Below are 22,106 nucleotides of genomic sequence, written 5' to 3'. Positions count from 1 at the left end.
GGGGTGTAGGAACAATAAAGAGGTCGATGGGAGATTGGAGGGACTTCCAGTACCTGCAACGATATAGCCCTGTTTGTGGGTTCAGAATCATTAAAACACCTCGCAGCCAACTTTCCAACACCCCTGCCCCATGCCCTGCTCACTTCCCGTGTAAACAGGGACAATTTTACAGGGCATTCACACCAGGTAAGGTGCTCACACCTCAGAGACCTTAGCTTCAAACGATGTCTCCCCATTTCTCTTATGAAATCACGCAACAGTTCTGAAAATACAGGTGTAGCAAGTCCTACTCCCTAAAGGACCTCTGTTCTTCATGTTCGCACAATGATTCCTCAATAAAACTGGCTGTGGGGCGGGGGGCGGAGGGGGAAGGAGAGGAGAGGAAGAGAAGGTGGGGAGAGGGAGCATTAATATGAAAGTTATAAAATGTCTAACTCATCATGTTAACACTTGTCCCTCTTCTAGTCCCACTGGTGCCACATTTTTTATTTTTAATATCTTTATTGATGTCAGAGAAGAAGGGTGAGGGAGAGAGAAAGAGAAACATCCATGATGAGAGATAATCATTGAACAGCCACCTCCTGCACACCCCACCCTGGGGATCGAGCCCACAACCCCGGGCCTGTGCCCTGACAGGGAATTGAACTGTGACCTCCTGGTTCATAGGTTGATGCTCAACCACGGAACCATGCCAGCTGGGCAGTAATGACGATTTGTTGGGATTCTGGGGAATGACCACCTGAGACAGCGGTGAGTGCCAGGAGAGGAGGGAAAACACTGTATTGGCTGCCCATGAATGGCGTCGGGAGGAGGATGGTGGCTCCAGGACTCAACTACATGCCAGTGTCACCAAAGCAGAATGGAGAAGCAATGCCTCTGTCCGTGGTGCTGAACCCGGAGCAGAGGGCGACGCCCGTGTGCTCAGACACCAGGACCGGCTGTCCACTGCTGCTTTCCTTCCACGAGAGCCCACCGCCTCTCTCTCCCCCACCCCCCACCCCGGTTCTCATAGAGTCGGGAGCTGATGGACCACAGCTTCCTGTCCTTGGGAAGGATGCACGCACCCCTATACAGAGCGTGTGGTACCCGCAGTGTGTGCCATTAGGGCAAAAACAAGTAGGAGACGCGGTCTGTGCACCTCCATTAATGGATAAACACTTTACAGGCAGAAACCAGGATGTGTCCTTGCTCTCAAAGAGCAAATAAACGACCGAGGAACACGGAAACGGACGCTGCTCGCGGGGAAGGAGGAAATGTGTCTGTAATGAGGAAGCGCAGAAGCTGGTGTATTTCTAAAGAGACACTCTCCCTCTGCATCTATTCCGTCAATAACAGCGTTTGCTCATGTTCCCTACATGTGCCTCCCCTGCCCCCCCCCCCCCGTGTAATTCAAAGTATAAACCAACCACAGTATCTCAGGACAGAAAAAATCCAGGATCGCACGAGGAGACCCTGTCCTCTTTCCTGACCTTTAAACAGTAAAGGGACACATTGAAGGTGATACACGGCCTGCTCACGTGTGCCTGGGGCAGCCAAACATAGCCATGCCCCTGGCCAGGCCCCAGGGCCCCAGGTCCACATGGACTCTGTCCTATGAGATGGTGGACCATGAGTTACCAGCTCATTGCTTTTAGCACATTCACCCTGCCAGGATCCGGGATGAAGAACATTGTTCCATGCTCATGGCTGCAATCCCAAAGACCCGGTTTCCAGACTGAAATGATGGCGAACCAATGAAAACCTTGAGTTGCCACCATGGGGAAAGGGGTCTGTGGCCATTATGACAGAGGGCATGCTAACGGTCTGGAGTGTGGTGCAGGAATGGTGCCGAGGATGTGACAGGAGCCTGGCGGCGGCGCTGTCACCATCTAAGTCCATGACAAGGTCGCCCACCACTCCTCACCTGGGTGTGAGGACCCGCTGAGAGCAAGCACAGGCTGCTCTCTGTTCTGAAGGTCCAAGCCTCTGAGTGTGTGTTTGTTATGTGCGTGGAGTTCATTGAAACCATACACAAACGAGTGATCACTCAGAGGAACACAGCAGGTGCATCTACCATGACATGTATGCACTTTCTGTGTGAGCAAATCTTTCTCACAATTATGGTTCACTACAGGCCCGGTGCACAAGATTCATGCACTGCAGGAAGGGGGTGGGGAAAGGCCTCAGCCCCGCCTGCACCCTCTCGAAGTCCGGGACCCCTCAGGAAATGTCTGCCTGCTGGATTAGGCCTGATTCCAAAGGGATCAGGCCTAAGCCAGCAGTTAGACATCCCTCTCACAGTCCGGGGCTCTGGCACTCCGGAACCCCTCATTCCTTACCTCCCACCTGCAGCGGAGGTATGAGAGGCTGCCGCCACTGCCGCTGTGCTCATCAGCCATGAGCCCAGCTTAAGGCTGACCAGCTCTTCACCTGTGGGAGCACACTGACCACCAGGGGGCAGCTCTTGCATTGAGCGTCAGTGCATGTCATAGTGACCGGTTGTTCTGCTGTTTGGTCGATTTGCATATTAGCCTTTTATTCTATAGCACATGTGTCAAACACAAGGCCCGCGGGCCAAATCCGTCCCGCCAGGCCTTGCAATGTGGCCAGCACCGCGCTGTCATCACTGCACTCCGCTGCGTTTCCATCACAATGACAGTTTATAACTGTTCAGTAAACCATTCGGCCCGCGATTTAGGCTGGATTTTAGATTTTGGCCCCTTCTCTGATTGAGTTCGACACCCCTATTCTATAGGATAATGTCTTCTCTGTGGGATGAGATCAGGATTGCTCACCTGTGCTGTTTACTTGGGAGGAGTCTGTCCAGGTCGTCAGTGTGGTCAGTGCAGGAGGGGCAGGTGCTCATATGGGTGAAGGCAAAGGCAGAAAACCTGCTCTATCACTGAACAGCAGGTCCACAGAGTGCCCACAGAACCCGGAGCATCAGTGTGACTCCCCGCTCTCTCTCCTCCTTGTAACATGCACACGACAAATTAATTAAACACGCCGGGCCCAGAGGATGCTCTGTTATTGTCACGATAAAAAGTGTAGCATGATCATTTTGCTGCCAATTATGCATCTCTGCATCCTCTTTCTCTCACCAGAAATGCCCCTAAGCATGGGAAAATGGTTATTTAGTGGAAGTGCGAAATAAAAGAGAATGCTTTCAGCCCCGGGTTCATTTTCAGTTTCAAACAGCTCGCAGAGTGATTGTTTGTGGCACTAAAAGTGCATACACAGTCACACTCCACCTCACAGTGGGACACAGTGACAAAGGCAGAAACTTGTGCACGCGTGGCTGGGGCCAGACTTCAGGGACCTCAGAGAAGCCCTAATTTGGAAAGCTTCCCAGGGAGGACTCTCACGTAGCAAGCCCAGTGGGGACCAGCTCCCTCACGGGCGGGGTCTCTTCACCTCACCCCAACCCCATCGCTGCTGTGCCCCAGGCGTCCACTTTGCAGGAAGTCAGCATCCCCGGGGAGACTGCGAAACGTGAAGGAGCATGAGTGACAGGATGGAAGACGTTTCAGAGAACGGGCTGATGTGCTGGGGCTTCCCCAGCCGAGTACCACTGACGGCCCGACTTAGAACAACAGAACCATGCCCTCTGGACACTGAAGGCCAGCGCCAAGGTGTGAGCAGGGCCACGCCCATGCTGACATCAGGCACGCCTGCATCTGTGGTGTTCCGTGGCCCGAGGATGCACCACCCACTCTGACCGCTCCACGTGGCCGCCCCCCTCTCTGCCCACAGGTCTCTTTTCATGAGGACCCAGTCCTGCTGGGCGAGGCCAAAGGCTAGCCACCTCATGGTGACGTGAGCACCTCCATCAGACTCACTCCCAAATAATCCCACTCATCCATCCAAACATCCATCCATCCATCCACCTACCCATCCATCCACCAGTCCATCTATCCATCCACCCATCCATCCATCTATCCATTCACCCACCCATTCGTCTGTCTATCTAATCATCTACCCACCCACCCACCAGTCATCTGTTAATCTATCTATACATCCATTCACCCACCCACCCATCCATCCATCCATCCTTCCATCCATCTATACACCCTTCCATCCATCCACCAGTCCCTCTGTCCATCCACTTGCCCATCCTTCCCTCTTTTCCTCCCTTCCTCCCTCCCTCCCTCCCTCTGTTTACTAAACCATCACCATGTGCTACAGGGACAGGGAGGGGCTGAGACTGTGTTCGCTCTGGGACCTCCTTCTGGAAGCCTCTCCAGCAGCAGGTGTTTCCCGGATTGTGGGCTCCCCCTGGGGGCACAGAGCTGAACCTTCTCCATGTTCTTCCCAAACATCACAGCTTTTACACTAGGTACGCCCACAGACCCCATTCTCACTGGCCTCAGCCCTGAGCCCTCTGTACCTTTTCTCTTTCCCAGTGACCTCACCGCTGTCCCTGCCCTTCTGCCCACCGGGCTCCCCCCTCCTGGATGACCCTGGGAGCCCACAGAGAGGACCGAGGAATGGGTGTCGATGTGGATGTGAGGACAACTAGAGATTTGCTGCAAAGCGTGAACTCTAAAATGCAGTCGGTGTTGATATGGAGGACTAGCTATCCATAGATATGTTCATTTTCCTCAGAAGGCAACTCACTGGTCATCAACGCCTTTTCCTAAATTTCTTTCCCTAAATTTTATATATATATTGTGTATATATATATATATATATATATATATACACAATATATATACACACACACACACACACACACATACATATATACACTTTGATGTGTGTATTCTACCTAAACACAGTGGATTGGAACAACTTCTTAATGTGCTTTTCATTCCAAAGAAAGCAATTCTAGGCCTGAATTCAATGTCACGTAGTATTTGTCAAATTAAATACCAAACATTACCATAAACTAAATGAGAAGCTAGAAAACTATTTCACAAAGATGGGGGATGCGTTCTTTTCTATTCGGGAAAAGATAAAAGTGGTCTTATCAGCTCTTTGTGAAAATTCAGGCGTAAGATAAGTGGTTAGTAGCCTGAAATTTTGGATGAGATATTTTCCCCAAATTGGCCATTTCATATGTATGGAAGAAAGATATTCTATCTCACTTTTAAGCAAAACATTTCCTTATCACCACACATAAATTCATTTTTAAGGAGGTTCTCCTAATAAGAAAGAAATTAATGCACCCGGCAAATGCTCCCCAGGACAATTTCCTGCTTAATTAGATAAAAAGTGTGAGGACAACTCAGGGAAAGGAGAGATATCACACAGTGAGATAGTTTCATAATTTGCACACACATAGTTCTGACTGGGGAATTCCAGCAATCTCTCAAGCTCAGAGCCCCAGCCCTGTCCCTCCGGACCGGCGGTTCTCAACCTTCCTGATGCCTCTGCCCTTTAACACAGCTCCTCGTGATGTGGTGACCCCAACCATAACATTATTTTCGTTGCTACTTCATAACTGTCATTGTGCTCCTGGTATGAACTGTAACATAAATATCTGGGTTTCCCATGGTCTTAGGCTCTGCAGGAGCAGTTCTCGGCCTGTGGGTTCTCTACGTTGAGAACGGCTAGCAGGGTCGCCTAAAACCATCGGAAAACACAAATATTCACATGTGGGCTCGGATGTGGACAAACCCAGTCACTCACTCTCCAGGGGGCAGATAAAGGCCGGTGAAGGCTGAGGCAGCAGAGACCCGTGGCTCTCGCCGAGCTAAGAGCCGGAGACAAGCGTGGCTTGGTCCTGACCCGACCCGACCTGACCAAGGAGAACCGCTCGCTGCAAGGTGGCGTCCCCCTGCAGGCCAGACTGCGCCCACCGGCTGCTGACCAGGGTAAGGCTGGAGGAGGCGCCAGGGAACGCACTCTCATTAGGGCAGAAGGGGGCTGTCAGCGGGCATGTCCAATGCCTCCTGTCAGAGCCGGCGCTCCGTGAAGAAGGGACATGACTTGCACCTTTGTTCTCGGCAGCCACGGGGGCAGGTTGTGGCATGTTTGTGAGGGGCACACAGGAGGCTTCAGTAATTCAACAGGAAACAGGAACATTGCTATGAGTGTGGGTACGCGTGTAGTACAATTCTCAACGTTCGGGGACGCTTTGTCATCACAGCTATTGAGACAGGACAGACGTAGACGTCACAAGGGAAAGGGCTTGTGTGAAACGCTGAGAAATTGGAAAATCTACTTTATTTGCATGCTATCCTGTGTTGTTTTTATGTAAAGATATTATTTTTATTTGCAAATACTTCTTGATTTGAAATGTCTTGTTTTAATATATTATTGCTCTTGTAACCCACAGAGAAGTGTCCAGCACCCAGAGAGCGCTGCTGCAGAAGAATCTGGATAAGCATTTTCCAGAGGGTACTCCGGACTCCCTGTTTGGGTGTAGAGATGCCAGCCGCATCCTGATTAGTGGAGAGCGATGGGAAGGGCATTTCTTCCCCGTGTCACCGGGAGGTCACACAGGTCGGTGGGAGAGAAGGCAGCACCAGTCTGCTGACATTATTGGATCATTTAACCAAGTACTTTGATAATTAAATATTATTGATTCTGCAGTTAAAATTCCGAAGAATTGACTAAATGTATGCTTCTAGTTCTAAGTAACTAATGAGAGGAGAGCAACTAGACTAGTCTGAACCACAATTTTTTTTTTAATGGAACACTGCTCTATTTCCGAATTAAGGAAAATTCCAATTCTCATTAAATTTAAACAAACAGGAATCCCCATCGCAGGCCTTACAACGCGGACTGACATCTCTGGGCAGCAGAGCGAGGCTCTGCCATTTGACCCAGGGTCTGCCAGGCAGGTTTATTTTTCTTTTATATGATTACTGGCAATCAATTCTTTTTATTCTTTTTCATTTTAAAATTCTAATGCATCCCATTTTTATATAATAACTGATACCAAAACCTTATAAATGAAAGCAACTCTCCAAGATGTGCATGAGTTAGCTTGTTTTATCCCTAGAAAGACTGCATCAAAGATAAAGGTGAGCACTGACCCAGTCACACGAAGGTCAGTAGACAGACATGTTCAGCGACCTCACAGTCTAGCTTTGCAAAATAGTTAGTGGGAAATGTACAAATGAAATGAAAATATCACCACCTCAGTCAAGGTGACCTCAAAATGTTTTGGGTATCAATGTTGTGACTTTTTTTCAGTGTCTAAGTACTGGCAGCAAGCTCATCAGGACGGTTCTTCTTCAGGAAGGAGGTGAAGGGGAATTTTGTGGCAGTGACCTTGGGATGAAACAGAATAATTTTTATTTTGTTTGATAGAGAAAAGCACATTTTTAACATCGGTGGGAGAGTGGTTTCTCATTTAAAAGACCTGCTTTTGAGAGCTTCTGATATCACTGAATTTCCGAAGTGGTAAGGTTTTTCTAAATACTATTGTAGATTTCAATATGTATCTAAATAATCTAAAAGGTTGGCATATTTTATAATCTATGAATTATGTAAATTATTTATAGGAACCAAATGTTAACTTTGGGTCATGGGTATGTAAATGCTTTTAATGTCTTCATACGTATGCTTCTATCTCGAGTTTAGTTTTCCAGGAGTAAGGCCATCACCAGTTCCTCGGGTAATCAGAGAAGCAGGCTGAGCACCTGAGCGCCAGGTCCTTCTGCTTTGGGCTCTGACTGCCATTTTCGTCACGAATGCACATGACATCCAGGGGACACAGAACCCGGATATCTCCATGACAAAGCAGGAGTCTTCATGGAGTATTCTCCACGGGGACGGCCTCGGATGGGGAGACTAAAGACTGACGCCTCCAGGAAGGGGGGCGATGGGCAAGTCCATGAGTTTCTGCAGCTACTTTTGTGTTGGTTCTTTCTTTGGTCATGAGCTCCGCCTTGATGATGATGATGGTAGTGGTGATGGTGGTGAGGTAGTGATGATGATTATGGTGACGATGGTGATGATGATGATGATGGCAGTGATGATGATGGCAGTGATGGTGATGATGGTGATGATGATGACAACAACAAAGGTGATGGTGCTGATGGTGGTGATGATGATGATGGTGGTGGTGATGATGATGATGATAATGGTGGTGGTGGTGATGGTGATGGTGGTGATGGTTATGATGGCGATTGTGGTGATGATGGTGATGATGGTAGTGATGACGAAGAAGATGATGGTGGTGGTGACGAAGATGATGATGATAATGGTGGTGGTGGTGATGGTGGTGGTGGTGATGGTGGTGATATGACGGTGGTGATGGTTATGATGGCGATTGTGGTGATGATGGTGGTGGTAATGATGGTGGTGGTGGTGATGGTGGTGATGTGATGGTGATGTGATGGTGGTGATGGTGGTGATGGTGATGGTGGTGATGGTGGTGATGGTGGTAGTGATGATGATGGTGATCGCTATAGATGATGAGAGTCTTTACATCATCAATGTGTCAATGGAAAACGGAGCTTAAGTGTACCATGAGCATTTTCTAGAAGATGCCCCTATTTGTTCGTAAATGAAACTAAAGTAATCTCAGACAGAAAGTTAATCAAAATCATTCCCTCTGGTCTCAACCTCGCAGAGGATGAGCCTGAGTTGGGATCGATCACAATACGTGGGTTTAATAGGAACATTTATGCACAAAGCATGGTTTGCTGTTAATTTTGTGAAGTTCTGATACAAATATGCTTCTTGATAAAGAGTTATGTCTCTTTTTCTCTGCCAATGACATGTTAAGAACAGAATATTCTTGAAAGTAAAAGGTAATTATTCAAGATTTACTGTGGACTGTGCTTGGGGCTCAGAGCCATGCCCACGCTTGTCAGCTCTTTGCCAAATAAGCAATTTGTCCTGAGGATCTGCGCCAGGAACGGCTAAGGCCCCCCGCGGCGGCGCTGTCCTGAGCACTTAGGCAGCAGCCTGCTTCATGTTTGGTGGCCAGCAATCCACTCCCACTGCGCTTCGCGAGGCTAATGGGGCCTGAACAAGTTGTTGCATGTACAAGCACACACACACAAACACACACGTGTGCGTGCACACACATATCACACAAGATGACAGAAATAATTATCATATCATTAGCGTCTCAACTTGTAAGAAAACAAAGTGAGAGTACTCACAATATGCTCTGCAATTATGACAATAATTATGGGCATGATAACTTTACAAATAGGGCAATGGAGCCCTATTTAATTTTAAAAAATAAAATAAAAATAGGGTATGTTCACAGGGTTGGCTCCTTGAACCAGTGAACCCAAATGCAATTCTCTGTGGCCAAGGCCGTGAGCTCTGCTGGGCATCCCAAGTCAAGGACCGTGGGGTGGAGGTGGACATGGGAATGGTGACAGGTGCTCCGGGCTGTGGCACCAGCAGCAGCAATCTGCTCTGCATGGCAGCCCGTGTCTGGCATGAGTGAGCCCGTCCCCCCACCAGGAGAAACCTGTGATGGAGGGGAAGCCAGCCTCCCAGGCCAGGGGTAGAGTGAAGGAACAGAAGGACACACACGGGCGGCTGTGTCTTCACACGTTGTGTTCACGCAGAGCATCTGTGGCTCAGTGCCACGTGGAGGCTGAGTCCCCAGACCTGAGTCCGTCTGTCAGACACAGGACTGCCACCCGGATCTGGAATGAGCCGCCATGGCCCCTGCGTGACCCTGGCCATGACCCCCACCTTCACTGCCCCCACCCCCCGCACATCCCCCTGAAGGAGAGGGAGTCTGGTGAACTTCCTGGACAGCAGCCCCAGGAAAGTCACCCTCACGGCCCAGCAGCACGGGACGGGAAGCTGAACGGAAACAGCCCATCCGCCTCGCCCAGGCCCTGGCCGTCATCACGGACTCGCAGCTGTAACCCTGCTCCGCCTGCCCCGCATAGGGCTGCCTGCCCTTTGCAAACCTGCTGAGGTGCCAAAGACATTTCTGATGGGGCCGCAGAGACAGCGACTCCGTGGGAATGTCTGAAACGAGAACCTCACATTTGGGCGCCATGTCCACCACTCACACATGTGCCCGTTCCCTCGGCCGTACAGAGGGCCCTCACACTGGGTTTTCGAGTGGAGCCCGGGAACATGGTGAGCAGAGAGCCAGGCCTGTGCCTTCAGGAGGCTCCGTTCTCCCCGTGCAGGAGCCAGGCAGGCTGTAAGGAGCGAACGAGCGAAGGTAAAGCCACTGCAGGTGACAGCAGAGCATCCAGAGGAAGCAGAGGACAGGAAACTGCACCCAGAGAACTCCAGAGTCCGGGGGGAGGGGGAAGAGAGGGGTACAGGGAGGGGACCGATTGGGGCTCAGATGGGGGAAGGCCGCAGGGCTGAAGGGATGGTGACCAGAGCTCTCCTGGGAGTGAAGGGGAGCTGGTCTCTGGGGGAGGAGGAGGCTCCAGGCGGGGGTCCGAGGAGGGGGAGCTCCTGGGAACTCAAGGGGCTCCGTGCAGGGAGAGAGGAGAGGAGGTGGGCACAGGGCAGGGAAAGGACCGGGACACAGTGGGGCAGGGGAGGGGTCGGCTCCTCTCGCACTGAGATGGGGAGCTTGGCATGGGGTGAGCAGAAGCGTCCCGTGACCTGACTCCAGGGGCAGGGCCTCTCGGGGAGCCACCGGAGCAGCTGGCCTGAGGGCAGAGGCAGGGCCCACTGAGGCGGCCGCTGGGACTAGGGGAGCCCCGTGGGGGCGCCAGCGAGGGCAGTGGTCCAGGTCAGGGAAGAGGACATTTGCTGGGCTTGAGCTGAAGAATGCAGGTCTGTTCAGACTACAGCAGCCAAACGCTGCTAGCTGCATCACTTCTGAGCATCAGCTCCGCCCCATCCTGCCCTGAAGCCTGAGCTGGGGGCGGGGGGAGCGGCTAAGGGACAAGAACAAGGCCTGGCGTCAGAGAGCCAGCCCGAGGCCTCGGCCACCTGGTGGCTGCGTGTTCTGGCCTCCAGCCTGAGCTCCTCACTGTCATGGAGACACTAGTGAGGGTTTTGTAAGAGTTTGTGTGGGAGACCCAGGCCGTGGAGACCACCAGCTGGAAGTGAGCTGAACGTGACTACACACACACACACACACACACACACACATCTTACACACATTCACAACACACACATACACATCTTACATACATTCACACATAGGAGCTTACACACCACACACACATCTTACACACATTCTTACACACATTCAAATACATTCACACACAGGGGCTTACACACCACACACACATGGTCACACACACTCCCACAATCACACTCAAATGCAAACACACACACACACATCTTCCACACATTCACAACACACACACACACACACACACACATCTTCCACACATTAACACACACACACACACATCTTACATACATTCACACACATTCACACATAGGAGCTTACACACCACACACACACATCTTACACACATTCACAATACACACACATCTTACATACATTCACACACACTCACACATAGGAGCTTACACACAACACACACACATCTTACACACATTCAAATACATTCACACACAGGGGTTACACACCACACACACATGGTCACACACACTCCCACAGTCACACTCAAATGCAAACACACAAAACACACACACACACACACACATTTATACCCTCATAAACACATGATCACACGTGCATGAAAACACATAACACACATAGGCTCATACACATGCTCACACTCACATGTAAACAACACACATACACACAACCCACACACACACACATGTGCTCACACACAGGCTTACCCTCACACACACTCAGCCCGCTACTTTCTTAAACCACGCGATGGGGCCGGGAGGTTGAGCCTCTCCGAAGAGGCCGTGTGAGGCCACCACGTCCTCAGCGCGAACAGCGTGTCCCTTCTACACAGCCACCGCCCAGCTTTTAGCAGAACAACTGAGCCTCACGTGAACCAAACACTGCGTCTTTCTCTGGAGTAAGAATTGCCCAGCCTCAGAGCGTGCACAGACGGCTCCTCATTCCCTCTGATTTATCTGCGATGCGAAGGTGTTTGCAGCACAAAGTAATTACGCCTGAGATTAGACGGAGGCCTAACGACCACACGCCCGTCTCCGATCAGGAGGATTTCTGCAGGATTTTTTTTCTTTATTGAGTTGGTTTATTTGCTCTAAACATCTTGAGAGTTTAATGGAATTAGCTCCTGTAAATTCTCAGGGGTCTTAATGTACAAGATATTCCAAATCAGCCAAGATAGTTCACATTTAGCAAAACCAAACAGCCGTGAGGTGGGAGGAACAGGCAGAAGGAGGAGTATAAACGCTAAGTGCTCTCAGCTCCCGGGGGCCTGCCTGAGGGGGCTGCCCAGGCCTCCTGCCAGGGGCCCCCGTGGTCGGCGGCCACATCAGCTCCTAAGCAAGCAGGCCCCACGGCCCCGTTTTCTCGGGAGTCCCACATTATAGAGAGGAAGAGAGAGGGATAAGAGAGCTAGAAACATCGATGAGAAAGAATAATTGATCAGCTGCCTCTTGCACACCCCCTACTGGGGATGTGCCCGTAACCAAGGTACATGCCCTTGACCAGAATTGAACCTGGGACCTTTCAGTTAGCAGGCCGACACTCTATCCACCGAACCAAACCAGTTTTGGCTCACCAAAACAAGAGTGGGTGCACCTGGAAGAGTAAGAGAAGCGGCTGGGCCCCCCATGGGCTTACCTCAAGCTTCTGTGTGAACAAAGACCTCCGTCAGGAATGGGCAGAGACGTCTGCACCCCCTCCTGCTCCCACACCCCTGCCTGTCCCAGATGGGGAGAGGTGAGGGACAGCCCCTGCCCAGGCCGTGGAGGCCTGGTCCTGCATGTGTCAAAGCCACCGCGCTGTAGAGCGGGCTGCCAGCTGCCGCCCACGGGCACACTCTGTGCCGAGGACACGGAACAGACACCACATGGCACCAAGTAACCAGAGGGGCTCCTTCCTACACCAGCAAAGCCATTTTTGGTAAAATGGTGTCTTCGTGTGTTTTGTTGGTAGACTCTAGTTTTAAAGAAACCTAAGGTGTAAGAAACAGGGTCCAGCTGAAACCAGTTTGGCTCAGTAGGATAAAGTGTCAGCCTGTGAACTGAAAGGTCCCAAGTTCGATTCCGGTCAAGGGCATGTACCTTGGTTGTGGGCCCATCCCCAGTAGGGGGTGTGCAGGAGGCAGCTGATCGATGTTTCTTTCTCATCGATGTTTCTAGCTCTCTATCCCTCTACCTTCCTCTCTGTAATAAATGAATAGTGTGTTTTTTTTATTTTTAAGAAAGAAACAGGGTCTAGCAAGTAGCACCCGCCTTGAGTGGCCACCCCATGACCCGAGAGTCAGCTGACGGTGGGTTCCACCGGCGTCCCGGCCATTTGGGGCCACGGTTATGTCCACATGGCCACCACCATCCCTTTCTTCCTCCAACACCTGCCCTCTCTCCGGTGCGAAGGTGCCAGTGGAGAAGGTGAAACACAGAGATTCATTCCCGTCTTTGGAGCGGGTTCGTTCCTTTTCCTGGCATTTGCTTGACTCTCAGATGACCTTGTCTGGATTCGTGTGGGCGACCACACATACAGTGGGCCTATTTAAGGGCTGACTGCACGCTGACTCACAGCAGTCCCAGTTTGATTTATTTTACCTGATAGCCTCCTAAACAGCCCGTAAGGGACTCCTACCAGGTTTGTTAATTTTTGTTGATTGATTAGCGTTTAGGCTTGTTATTTTAGAAATAGATTTCTGACTTGGGTTGTTGTTGTTTTTTAATTTTTTGAAACATGTTCAAGAATTCTTTCAGAAACTAAGGCAAGCTGTATTTCTTTTCTTTTTTTATCGCCATCTGCTCCTTTGCCATTTTGATTTATTTCATCGACTGCCACACTTTGGTATAAAAAGAGATGGAGAAAGGAAATACGAACAAAGCCCTTGAAGAGCGGCTTTGTTTTTAAGTTCTTTCCTTTGATAAAGTACAAATGTTGATATTTAAGAAAACACTCTTCAGCTGAAACCGGTGTGGCTCAGTGGATAGAGTGTCAGCCTACAGACTGAAAGGTCCTGCATTCGATTCTGGTCAAGGGCATGTACCTTGGTTGCGGGCACATCCCCAGTAGGGGGTGTGCAAGAGGCAGCTGATCGATGATTCTTTCCCATCGATGTTTTTAACTCTCTATCCCTCTCTCTTCCTCTCTGTAAAAAAATCAATAAAATATTTTTTTAAAAGGAAAGAAAACACTCTTCAGATTAAAAAGAAATGAGACCCGTTTCTGATGTCATTGAACAGCATCCAGAGTGAGACCCGTGTTATTAACGAGACAAACCTCCAGTCAAGCCAATGCCTATCCATGAACATGGGACGCAAACATCCAGGTGAACACGTGTCAACCGGACTCCAGCGCTGAGCTGCCCTGGCTCTGCCTCTCCTAGCGCCACCATGACCTTCCTCCCCCTGGGCGGCCCAGATCATGTGAACCCTTCCGCGGCCCATTTAATAAGACCTGACTATGGCCCATTTTATCTTATTTTTATTTGAAATGATGGGCATTTGTTTTTTAAATGTGTTTTTATTGACTTTTAGAGAGAAAGGAAGGGAGAGGGATAGATAGAAACATCGATGAGAGAGGAACATCACCAATTGGCTGTCTCTCACACACCCCCTACTGGGGATCGAGCCCACACCCAGGCATGTGCCCTGACTGGGAATCAAACCAGCAGCTTCTTGGTTCCTGGGTCAATGCTCAACTGCTGAGCCACACTGGCATCTACAGCCCAGTTTATGTGTGACCTGTCTACAGCCCGTTTGCATATGACTGGACTGGACTGCGCCCCTGTGTGTGTGTGCCAAGCCTGAGGGACGTTTCAGAGAGTACAAGCTGGTGGGACGGCAGCTGACTGCTGTCTCAGTCACTGGGCTCTTCCCAGAGTCGCATGTGGCTGATGTCTTATGGCTTAGGCCAGTCGTCGGCAAAACCACGGCTTGTGTGTGGCTCGACGTTAGAACCATTTCTTCAAAATAGACTCACCCAGGTCGAAAACAGACTTCTGGGCAGGGGCCACGGAGTCTCGATTGCACCGTACATGCGTGCCTGCCCGCAGTATTTTGTAGAAGAGCAACTCTCAAGAGGCCAAAGAGCCTCGTGTGTCTCACCCGTCGTGGTTTGCTGACCACTGTTTTAGGCTTCAGTTCACAGGGCACCGCTCAGTGGATCTGCCCGATCACCCAGGCATCCCCACCCCGTCCCCTTGCTGAATTCCCCCATATGCATCGTTACTGAGATCTTGTTACTGGCTGGCATAATTGAAAAGTCACTCGTTTGTCTCATCCATGAGACTATTCCTTCCGGATCAAGAGCTCTGGAATCTTCTAGTCTCTTTTCCTAGGGAATGTTCAGCTGAATAAAAACACCTGGGGGAGAAACAGGTCCAGCGATGGACAGAGGCTATGCCGGTGCCTGGACCAGTGCCTGCACAGCTAGCTGGTCACCTGCAGTCAACGCATATCAATTGAATGGAAAAAAGCACAACGCTGACCCTTTAAGCTATTGGCAATGAGCTGGTTTCTTAGTTCTGTAAGAATACTCTCAACTTGTCTCTATTTGAAAAAAAAAAAAAAAAAAAAAAAAAAAAATATATATATATATATATATATATATATATATATATATATATATATATATATGTTTTTTACTGATTTGAGAGAGAGAGGAAGAGAGAGGGAGAGAGAAACATCAATGATGAGAATCATGGATCGGCTGCCTCCTGCATGGCCCCCTACTGGGGATGGAGCCTGCAACCTGGGCCTGGGCCCCGTCCAGGAATAGAATTGGGAGCCTGTGGTACATGGGTTGGTGCTTAGCCATGGAGCCCCCGGGGCCGGGCTGGTCAGTTTGTCTCTCAGCAGCACGTGGGGCCGGGGGGTAAGTCATCAGCATGTGCGCTCTGATGACAAGGTCTCTCTCAGGTTCACCTGGGCGTGATGCTTCCCACACTGCCCAGTGCCTCCGAGAGGCCCCGTCCCCCAACACAAACAAGGACCTGGAGACCGCTCATCGGCTCTCGTCTGTGTGACCGTCCGGACCCCATGGGAAAAGGCTCCCCCTGCGGACTCCCGCCAGCACGTGCACATACCTGCCCCAGCGGCATCCTATGGGGCCGTGACTGTGACTGGGAGCGCAGCCATCTCTTCGCACAGGGGAGAATTCAGGGAACCCAGCTTTGCCAATGGCCAGGCCTACCCAGCTGGCCTGCAGGGGAGCCTCTAAAATGCAGACATGTTCCTAGCAGGTGTGGCTCAGTGGATAGAGTGTCGGCCTGCGGACTGAAGGGTCCAGGGTTCAATTCCTGTCAAGGGCACATGTCCAGGTTGTGGGCTTGAGCCCCAGTGAGGGAAGAGGGGGAATGCAGGAGGCAGCTGGTCAATGATTCCCTCTCATCATTGATGTTTGGGTCTCTCTTCCTTCCCCTCTGAGATCAATAAAGATATATTAAGAGTAAAATAACATAAAATGCAGGATGCTTTGGAGGACTTGAGCAGGAGAGGGCCCGGACTGGGGTATGGGGCTTCACTATGCTACAGCGTGTGCACCTCCTGGCTGGGGGCTAAGCAGCCACCTCAGAGGACCAAGTCCTGTTTGTTTTATTTTTAACTCTGTGTGTATTCATTAGCTCTTCGTCCAGCAGGCGCAAAGGTGGCTGTTTCCCGGCACCTCCTGGCAAGGGCACCGGCTTGGGCAGCAGTGCATTCCTGGATCTCATCAGGCAGCTCCCGCTGGCCTCAGGGGTCCAACATGCAGCCTGCAGGCCACGCTGTGATCCCACACAGAGGGGCCATGTCGCCAGGCTCTCTGCCCCCGGGGAAGCCCTGAGCCTATTTCCGAGGGCCCTTCTCTGGGGAATTCCTGGGTCTCCTCCCTCACAGCACAGCTCATCGATGGCACCCGCCGCCCTCCTGCAGATCCGTGTTCTGGTCATTACGTGGTCGGTCTTTACGCCTCAGAGCACAATGGATAGTTAGCATATTCCTCTCTTATCACATAGGATAATCACTAAGAGCGAGTTAGTATAAGATTTATAATACTAGTAAGTTTTGCAGTAGTGAACCTATGAAGTCCTGCCTCAATCGTCTTTGATGTCCAGAAAGCAATTTTAGACACTACCCAGAAATGTTTGAAAAACCAAGTACTGGATAAAATTATGCTAATGACAAATGCTCTATAGAAATATATATTCTGTTTCAATAAATATAGGTCATATATACATATATGCACATATACATATATGCATACATATATTTAAAACAAAAATTCACATTTATGTATATTCTTTGAAAAGGTAAGCGACTTGTACAGTCTATAATGTGGTAAATGGCCAGGGATGACAGTTTTCTCTCTGTAGTAATGGTTTGAGTATGAAAAAGCTACCCTAAGTGGATAAAATACTCACAAAGCATGTTTCAATTAACAAAAAAGGGTAAAAAATCAAGCACAATGTATTCTCCGAGGGTGACAGTCTCAAATGAGGAATGAACTGCAGCAAAACTGCCAGGACTCCCAAATATTCTAAACCAAACACAGTCTTTTTAGTATCTCATCTGTCAGAGACAGAATTATAAGATAAAATGAAAAATATCTTGTGCTAAATTAATAGCAAACATATGGCACAGATAAAATAGCGTGTGGATACAAGCTTACATTGATGTTATAAAAGAAGAAAGAGCTAAATCAGTGACCTCATATTCTACCTTTACTTGCAAGGGGGGGGGGGGGGGGGAAGCAGAATAAACCAAAATGAGTAGAAGGACCAGAATTGGAGAAAACAAAATGAGTGAAAACAAAAATAGATAGTCGGGAATATAACAAAGCTAGAGTTTGGTCTTCAAAAAATCAAGAACATTTTAAAAAGGGAAAGAATACAAGTATCAATATCAACAGGAAAATTAGTTTATCACCCCAGACTCTATAGACTTTAAGAAGATTTAAATTAATGCTATTAATAAATTTTTGATGAAGGAGATTCTTTTGGTAAATATCTTGAAAAATACAATTTACCAAAATTGACACCAGAAGAAATAGAAAATCTAAATAGCACCATGTTAAGAAAATACCTTGAATGGTTTATAAAAGGTTCAAAAACAAAGTCCAGACACAGATGTTTCTCTTTTGAAATTTGTCAAAAACACCACCAATTGCACAAACGTTTTTAAGAAACTGCAGAGAAGAGGGAACCCTGGCCTACTCCAGTTTTGGAGATTTCCCCACCCCTTCCAGCAACACCTGGGAAAGATTATCAGAACATCAGAAATCAAAATCCCTCACGTACATACAGATAAATTTGAGATAAAATGTAAGCTGTTCAACCCAGTGATACACAAAATAATCCATGACCCTTATCCTAGAAAGAGAGCTTGGATGAACATTAAACAAAACCACCAATCAATGCACCTGACCATGTTAACAGAAAAAACAAAAGGCACCATGTCAGCGGACGCAGGACCGCCATTCCACCAGTTTAACACATTCCTTCATAATAAAACCCTCAGCCAACCAGGGATAGCAGAGAGCTCCTTCAAAGTGACAAAGAACATTTATGAAAAAAATACCATCAACATGTCAGCCCAGACCCATCCGGAGAGAGAAGCCACCACTGCACCTGGAACAGGAGAAGGTAATGAACAGATTTCTAAGCAGCCTTCCTTGCACTTTTTTTTTTTTTTAATGAGCATTATTTTGTGACAAGAGGCAGGAAAATATAAATGTATGTTCACATTTACACGTTTTTATTTCTTTAATGACCCCGAACCCTGACCCAGTGTGAGACTGTAGCTATGACAATCAATCCAGCAAAAAAGGACAAACAGACCAATGGACAGAAGAGAGCACGGACGTCCTTCAGACGAACCAGAAATCGGTTTTCAACAAATGTGTTCAGTCAGTTCCTGGAGTAAAACAATGTGATGTCAGACACCTGGGTCTCAAACCTCAAGCACCTCACGTGCACAAAGCAACTCCCATCAGAAACATCACGTTGTCAAAAACAGTCCAGACACAGCTGGATGTCAGCGTGCAAAGATACATGTATGACCTAATTCAGATCACGTAGGAAATTAACTCAGGACAGAGCACAGGCCGACAATCATGAGTTCAACTACTACACTTTTAGAAGAAAACACAGGGAAAGTACTTGTGAGATCAGAATGTGTAAATATTTCTTCTATTTTGAAGAAAATCATGACAAAATTTTTTTTTTAAAAAGTTAGTAAAATGGACTTTGTGAGTATTAAAAGAACCGTTTATCACTCAAAACGGTCCCAGGAGGGAATGAGTCTGGGAGGAATGACCCGTGACACATACCGTAGGTCAGTGGGAAAGGTTCTCTCAGACTGTGGCAAAGGCAGCTGCCAGAGTGACCAATAGGCACAGGCAGAGACACCAACCTCTCTAGTCACCAGGGAAGCTGAACTTGAAGCCTCAAGAAGAGAACTTTGCTCACCCATCAGAAGGGTCAGCATTTAAAGGGCCAGACACACCAAGTTCTGGCAGCTGGGTGAGTGCTCCACTAAGCTCATGGCCACTGCGCGAAGCAGCCTGCCACTGCCACTCAACAGTCTCCAGTCTTGCCCCGCCACCAGCCCTCCCTCATGGTGCGGGGCTCGGGGCCTGGGAGATGGGGGGACTGAGAGTTGCTCCATGCACTTCATGGTGACTGGTCGCCTGTTCGGTCATTACGCCACCAAGCTCTTTATATATATATATTAGAAAAGATATGTATACATTTAAATACGTTCAGCAAAGAAATTCCAATTTCTTTGAAATGATATTTGCCTTCCCTTTGCAAAACAATAAAAAAATGCAATAGCTGCACACCTGCAATTTTTCTATGTGGATAAATGAAAAATATAAGTTAAAATCACCTAGAACTTATTTTCATTTCTCCTTGGTAAAAAACAAAACAAAACATAACCATAGATCCACAGAGAAAACTAATGGGGGCTGCAATATATTGTGATTGTGTAAGACAAAAGTCTCCGAAGATTGCAGCATTCTTTCATGTTCTCCTTATTGAATGTTTTCTCCGACAATATCAAGGTTCCTTTTGTGTGTGTTTTTTTCCTGAACTGCTCTCTGAATAAGCACGCGATTTTACTCATTTATCTCTGCGCCTCTTCTCTGAGGTCCACAGTTGCTAAAAGACAATGGCATGTGATCTGTTCCCTCCATTACCTTGACAACACTGATTGCCGGATCCTGAGCAATCTGAGGCTCCTGAGTGAAGTCAATGACGGCTGTCAGTGAGGAGCTGGGTTGTTAACTACGGAGAAGCCTTTGCTGGCGGCTACAGGCTCCGCTCTCTCTCTGGAGTGACTGCAGGAAAGCGTCTTGGCTCAGAGTGGAACTCAGCTAGGCACTGCCATCAGGTTTCGGAATGGTTGTCACCCGGGCCGCCCAGCCCTCCCCTGGCCCCGCGGCGCCCGCCTACCTGACTTTGAGGTTGCCCTGCTGCAGCTGCCCGTCGTAGACCGCCAGGATGTCGAAGTCCTCCTCCAGCGCGAAGGCCAGGAAGGACAGCTGGATGCGGGTGCGCTCCCCGGTCAGCACGATCCAGGTGCAGTTGGCGTAGTTGGGGTACCCGTGCGGGAACCCGGGGCTCTCGATGGTGCCGTTGGGGCCCTGGACCAAGCCTCCGCAGTTCTGGCCTGGAAACGCACACAGAAAACCGGCATCTTAGTCCGGCTGTGGTTCACCTGCGATTTTTTCTTTTTTTAATTCCCAACCATGTTGGCCAGATTTCAGGATGACCGTTGTGTGGTCATTCAGGCGGGGCAGACGGAGGCTGACAGTGTGAGTGTGTGGAACCGTTTGCTGCCTGCTGTTGCTGAGGTATCGTTGCTGAGGTATGGTCCGTGCACACAATTGCACACCTGCTCTGCCCACCCTGCGTGGAGGGGTGAACTCAGTGGTGTTCCCCAGGCCAAACGAGAGGGAGAATGCACGACACAAGAGGACAGGAGGGCGCGCCCCACTCCCGAGCCTCAGAGTGGGCCTTCGGGGAACCGGCTCTGTCTTTCCAAATGCCGCTTCATCCCACCGGACCGTCTGTGTGAGGACCTGACCCGCCCGCCCACCTGCAGTCTCCCCTTGTAACTCAGCCCCTCAGTTTCTGGGGGTAACGAAGGTGACAGATAAAATAAACATCATAACCCTACATACATTCACACACACACACACACTCACACACACACTCTCACACATACATACACACACACACACACTCACACACACTCACACACACACACACAAAAAAAAACATACACATTCACACAAACACACACACACTCACACAAACATACATACACACACACTCACACACAATCACACACAAACACTCACACACATGCACACGCTCACACACACGCACACACACATACACACACACTCACAAACTCACATGCACACACCACACTCACACACACACACACACACACACACACACACTTGCTAATTTACCGCAATGGCTTCCGTCAGTGTTACATATATCATAAAAACCCAGTGGCACTAACATCATAACCACCAAAGACTGGTCACCAGGAGGCTGGGTGCATGGGCCAGGTGTGTGCGGGTGGGCGGGACTTGATTCTGTGTCTCTCGGTGTGGCACAGTGTGGTCTGGGATCCCGAGTATCATGCGATTTCCTGCAGGTCTCGATCTCGTACAATTTTGTGCACTGAGTCACTAGTTTTGAATAATTAAGGAAACCCACCATATACAAACTATAGTCTGCAGCTCTGCATGCTGAAATCCCACAAAGGCAAGATGTAAAACAAGACCACAGGGATGTAGTCCAGTTTCAAACGAAAGGAGTAAAGAGCAATTAAATTACCCCCACACTAAGGAGCAGCTCAGAACAATAAGGGACCACCCCACCAACGACTTCCTGTTGGCCGGGGTGGGACTTCCTGTGCAGAGAAGAGAGACGTGTGTCCCACTGAGGGCACTGTTAATGAAAAGGCGGAGGCAGGAATGGCCGTGACGGGCCAGGGATCCTCTGTGAAGACCCCAGGGACAGGCAGGCTGGGGGAACTCAGGGTGGGTGACTGGTTGGAGGCTCTGAGAGAGGGACACGCCCCCCCCCCCCGTGTCTCCCCATGTCACTGCGTGTCCCTGCACATCCTCTGTAACGAACCAGCGAGCCACTGGGCATCCTGAGCTCTGAGAGCCTCTCCCGCACATCGGCGGAGCC

The 22,106-nt window shown here is 49.4% G+C and overlaps 1 protein-coding gene across 2 annotated transcripts in view; it reads right to left on the bottom strand.

Annotated features, from left to right (window-relative positions):
- The window catches only part of CSMD1 (CUB and Sushi multiple domains 1), a 605,853-nt gene that overhangs the window by 446,323 nt on the left and 137,424 nt on the right, over positions 1-22,106 (bottom strand). For both annotated transcript variants that reach the window (XM_045576232.1, XM_045576234.1), the window contains exon 2: positions 20,346-20,562. In XM_045576232.1, coding sequence (XP_045432188.1) covers positions 20,346-20,562 — 217 coding nt within the window. The remainder of the gene's footprint in view (positions 1-20,345; positions 20,563-22,106) is intronic.

This window comes from Pipistrellus kuhlii, unplaced genomic scaffold, assembly GCF_014108245.1.
Source record: "Pipistrellus kuhlii isolate mPipKuh1 unplaced genomic scaffold, mPipKuh1.p scaffold_m20_p_78, whole genome shotgun sequence".
Classification (NCBI taxonomy): domain Eukaryota; kingdom Metazoa; phylum Chordata; class Mammalia; order Chiroptera; family Vespertilionidae; genus Pipistrellus; species Pipistrellus kuhlii.
The sequence above is the reverse complement of the archived record's forward strand: the minus strand, read 5'-3'. Positions and strand labels throughout refer to the sequence as shown.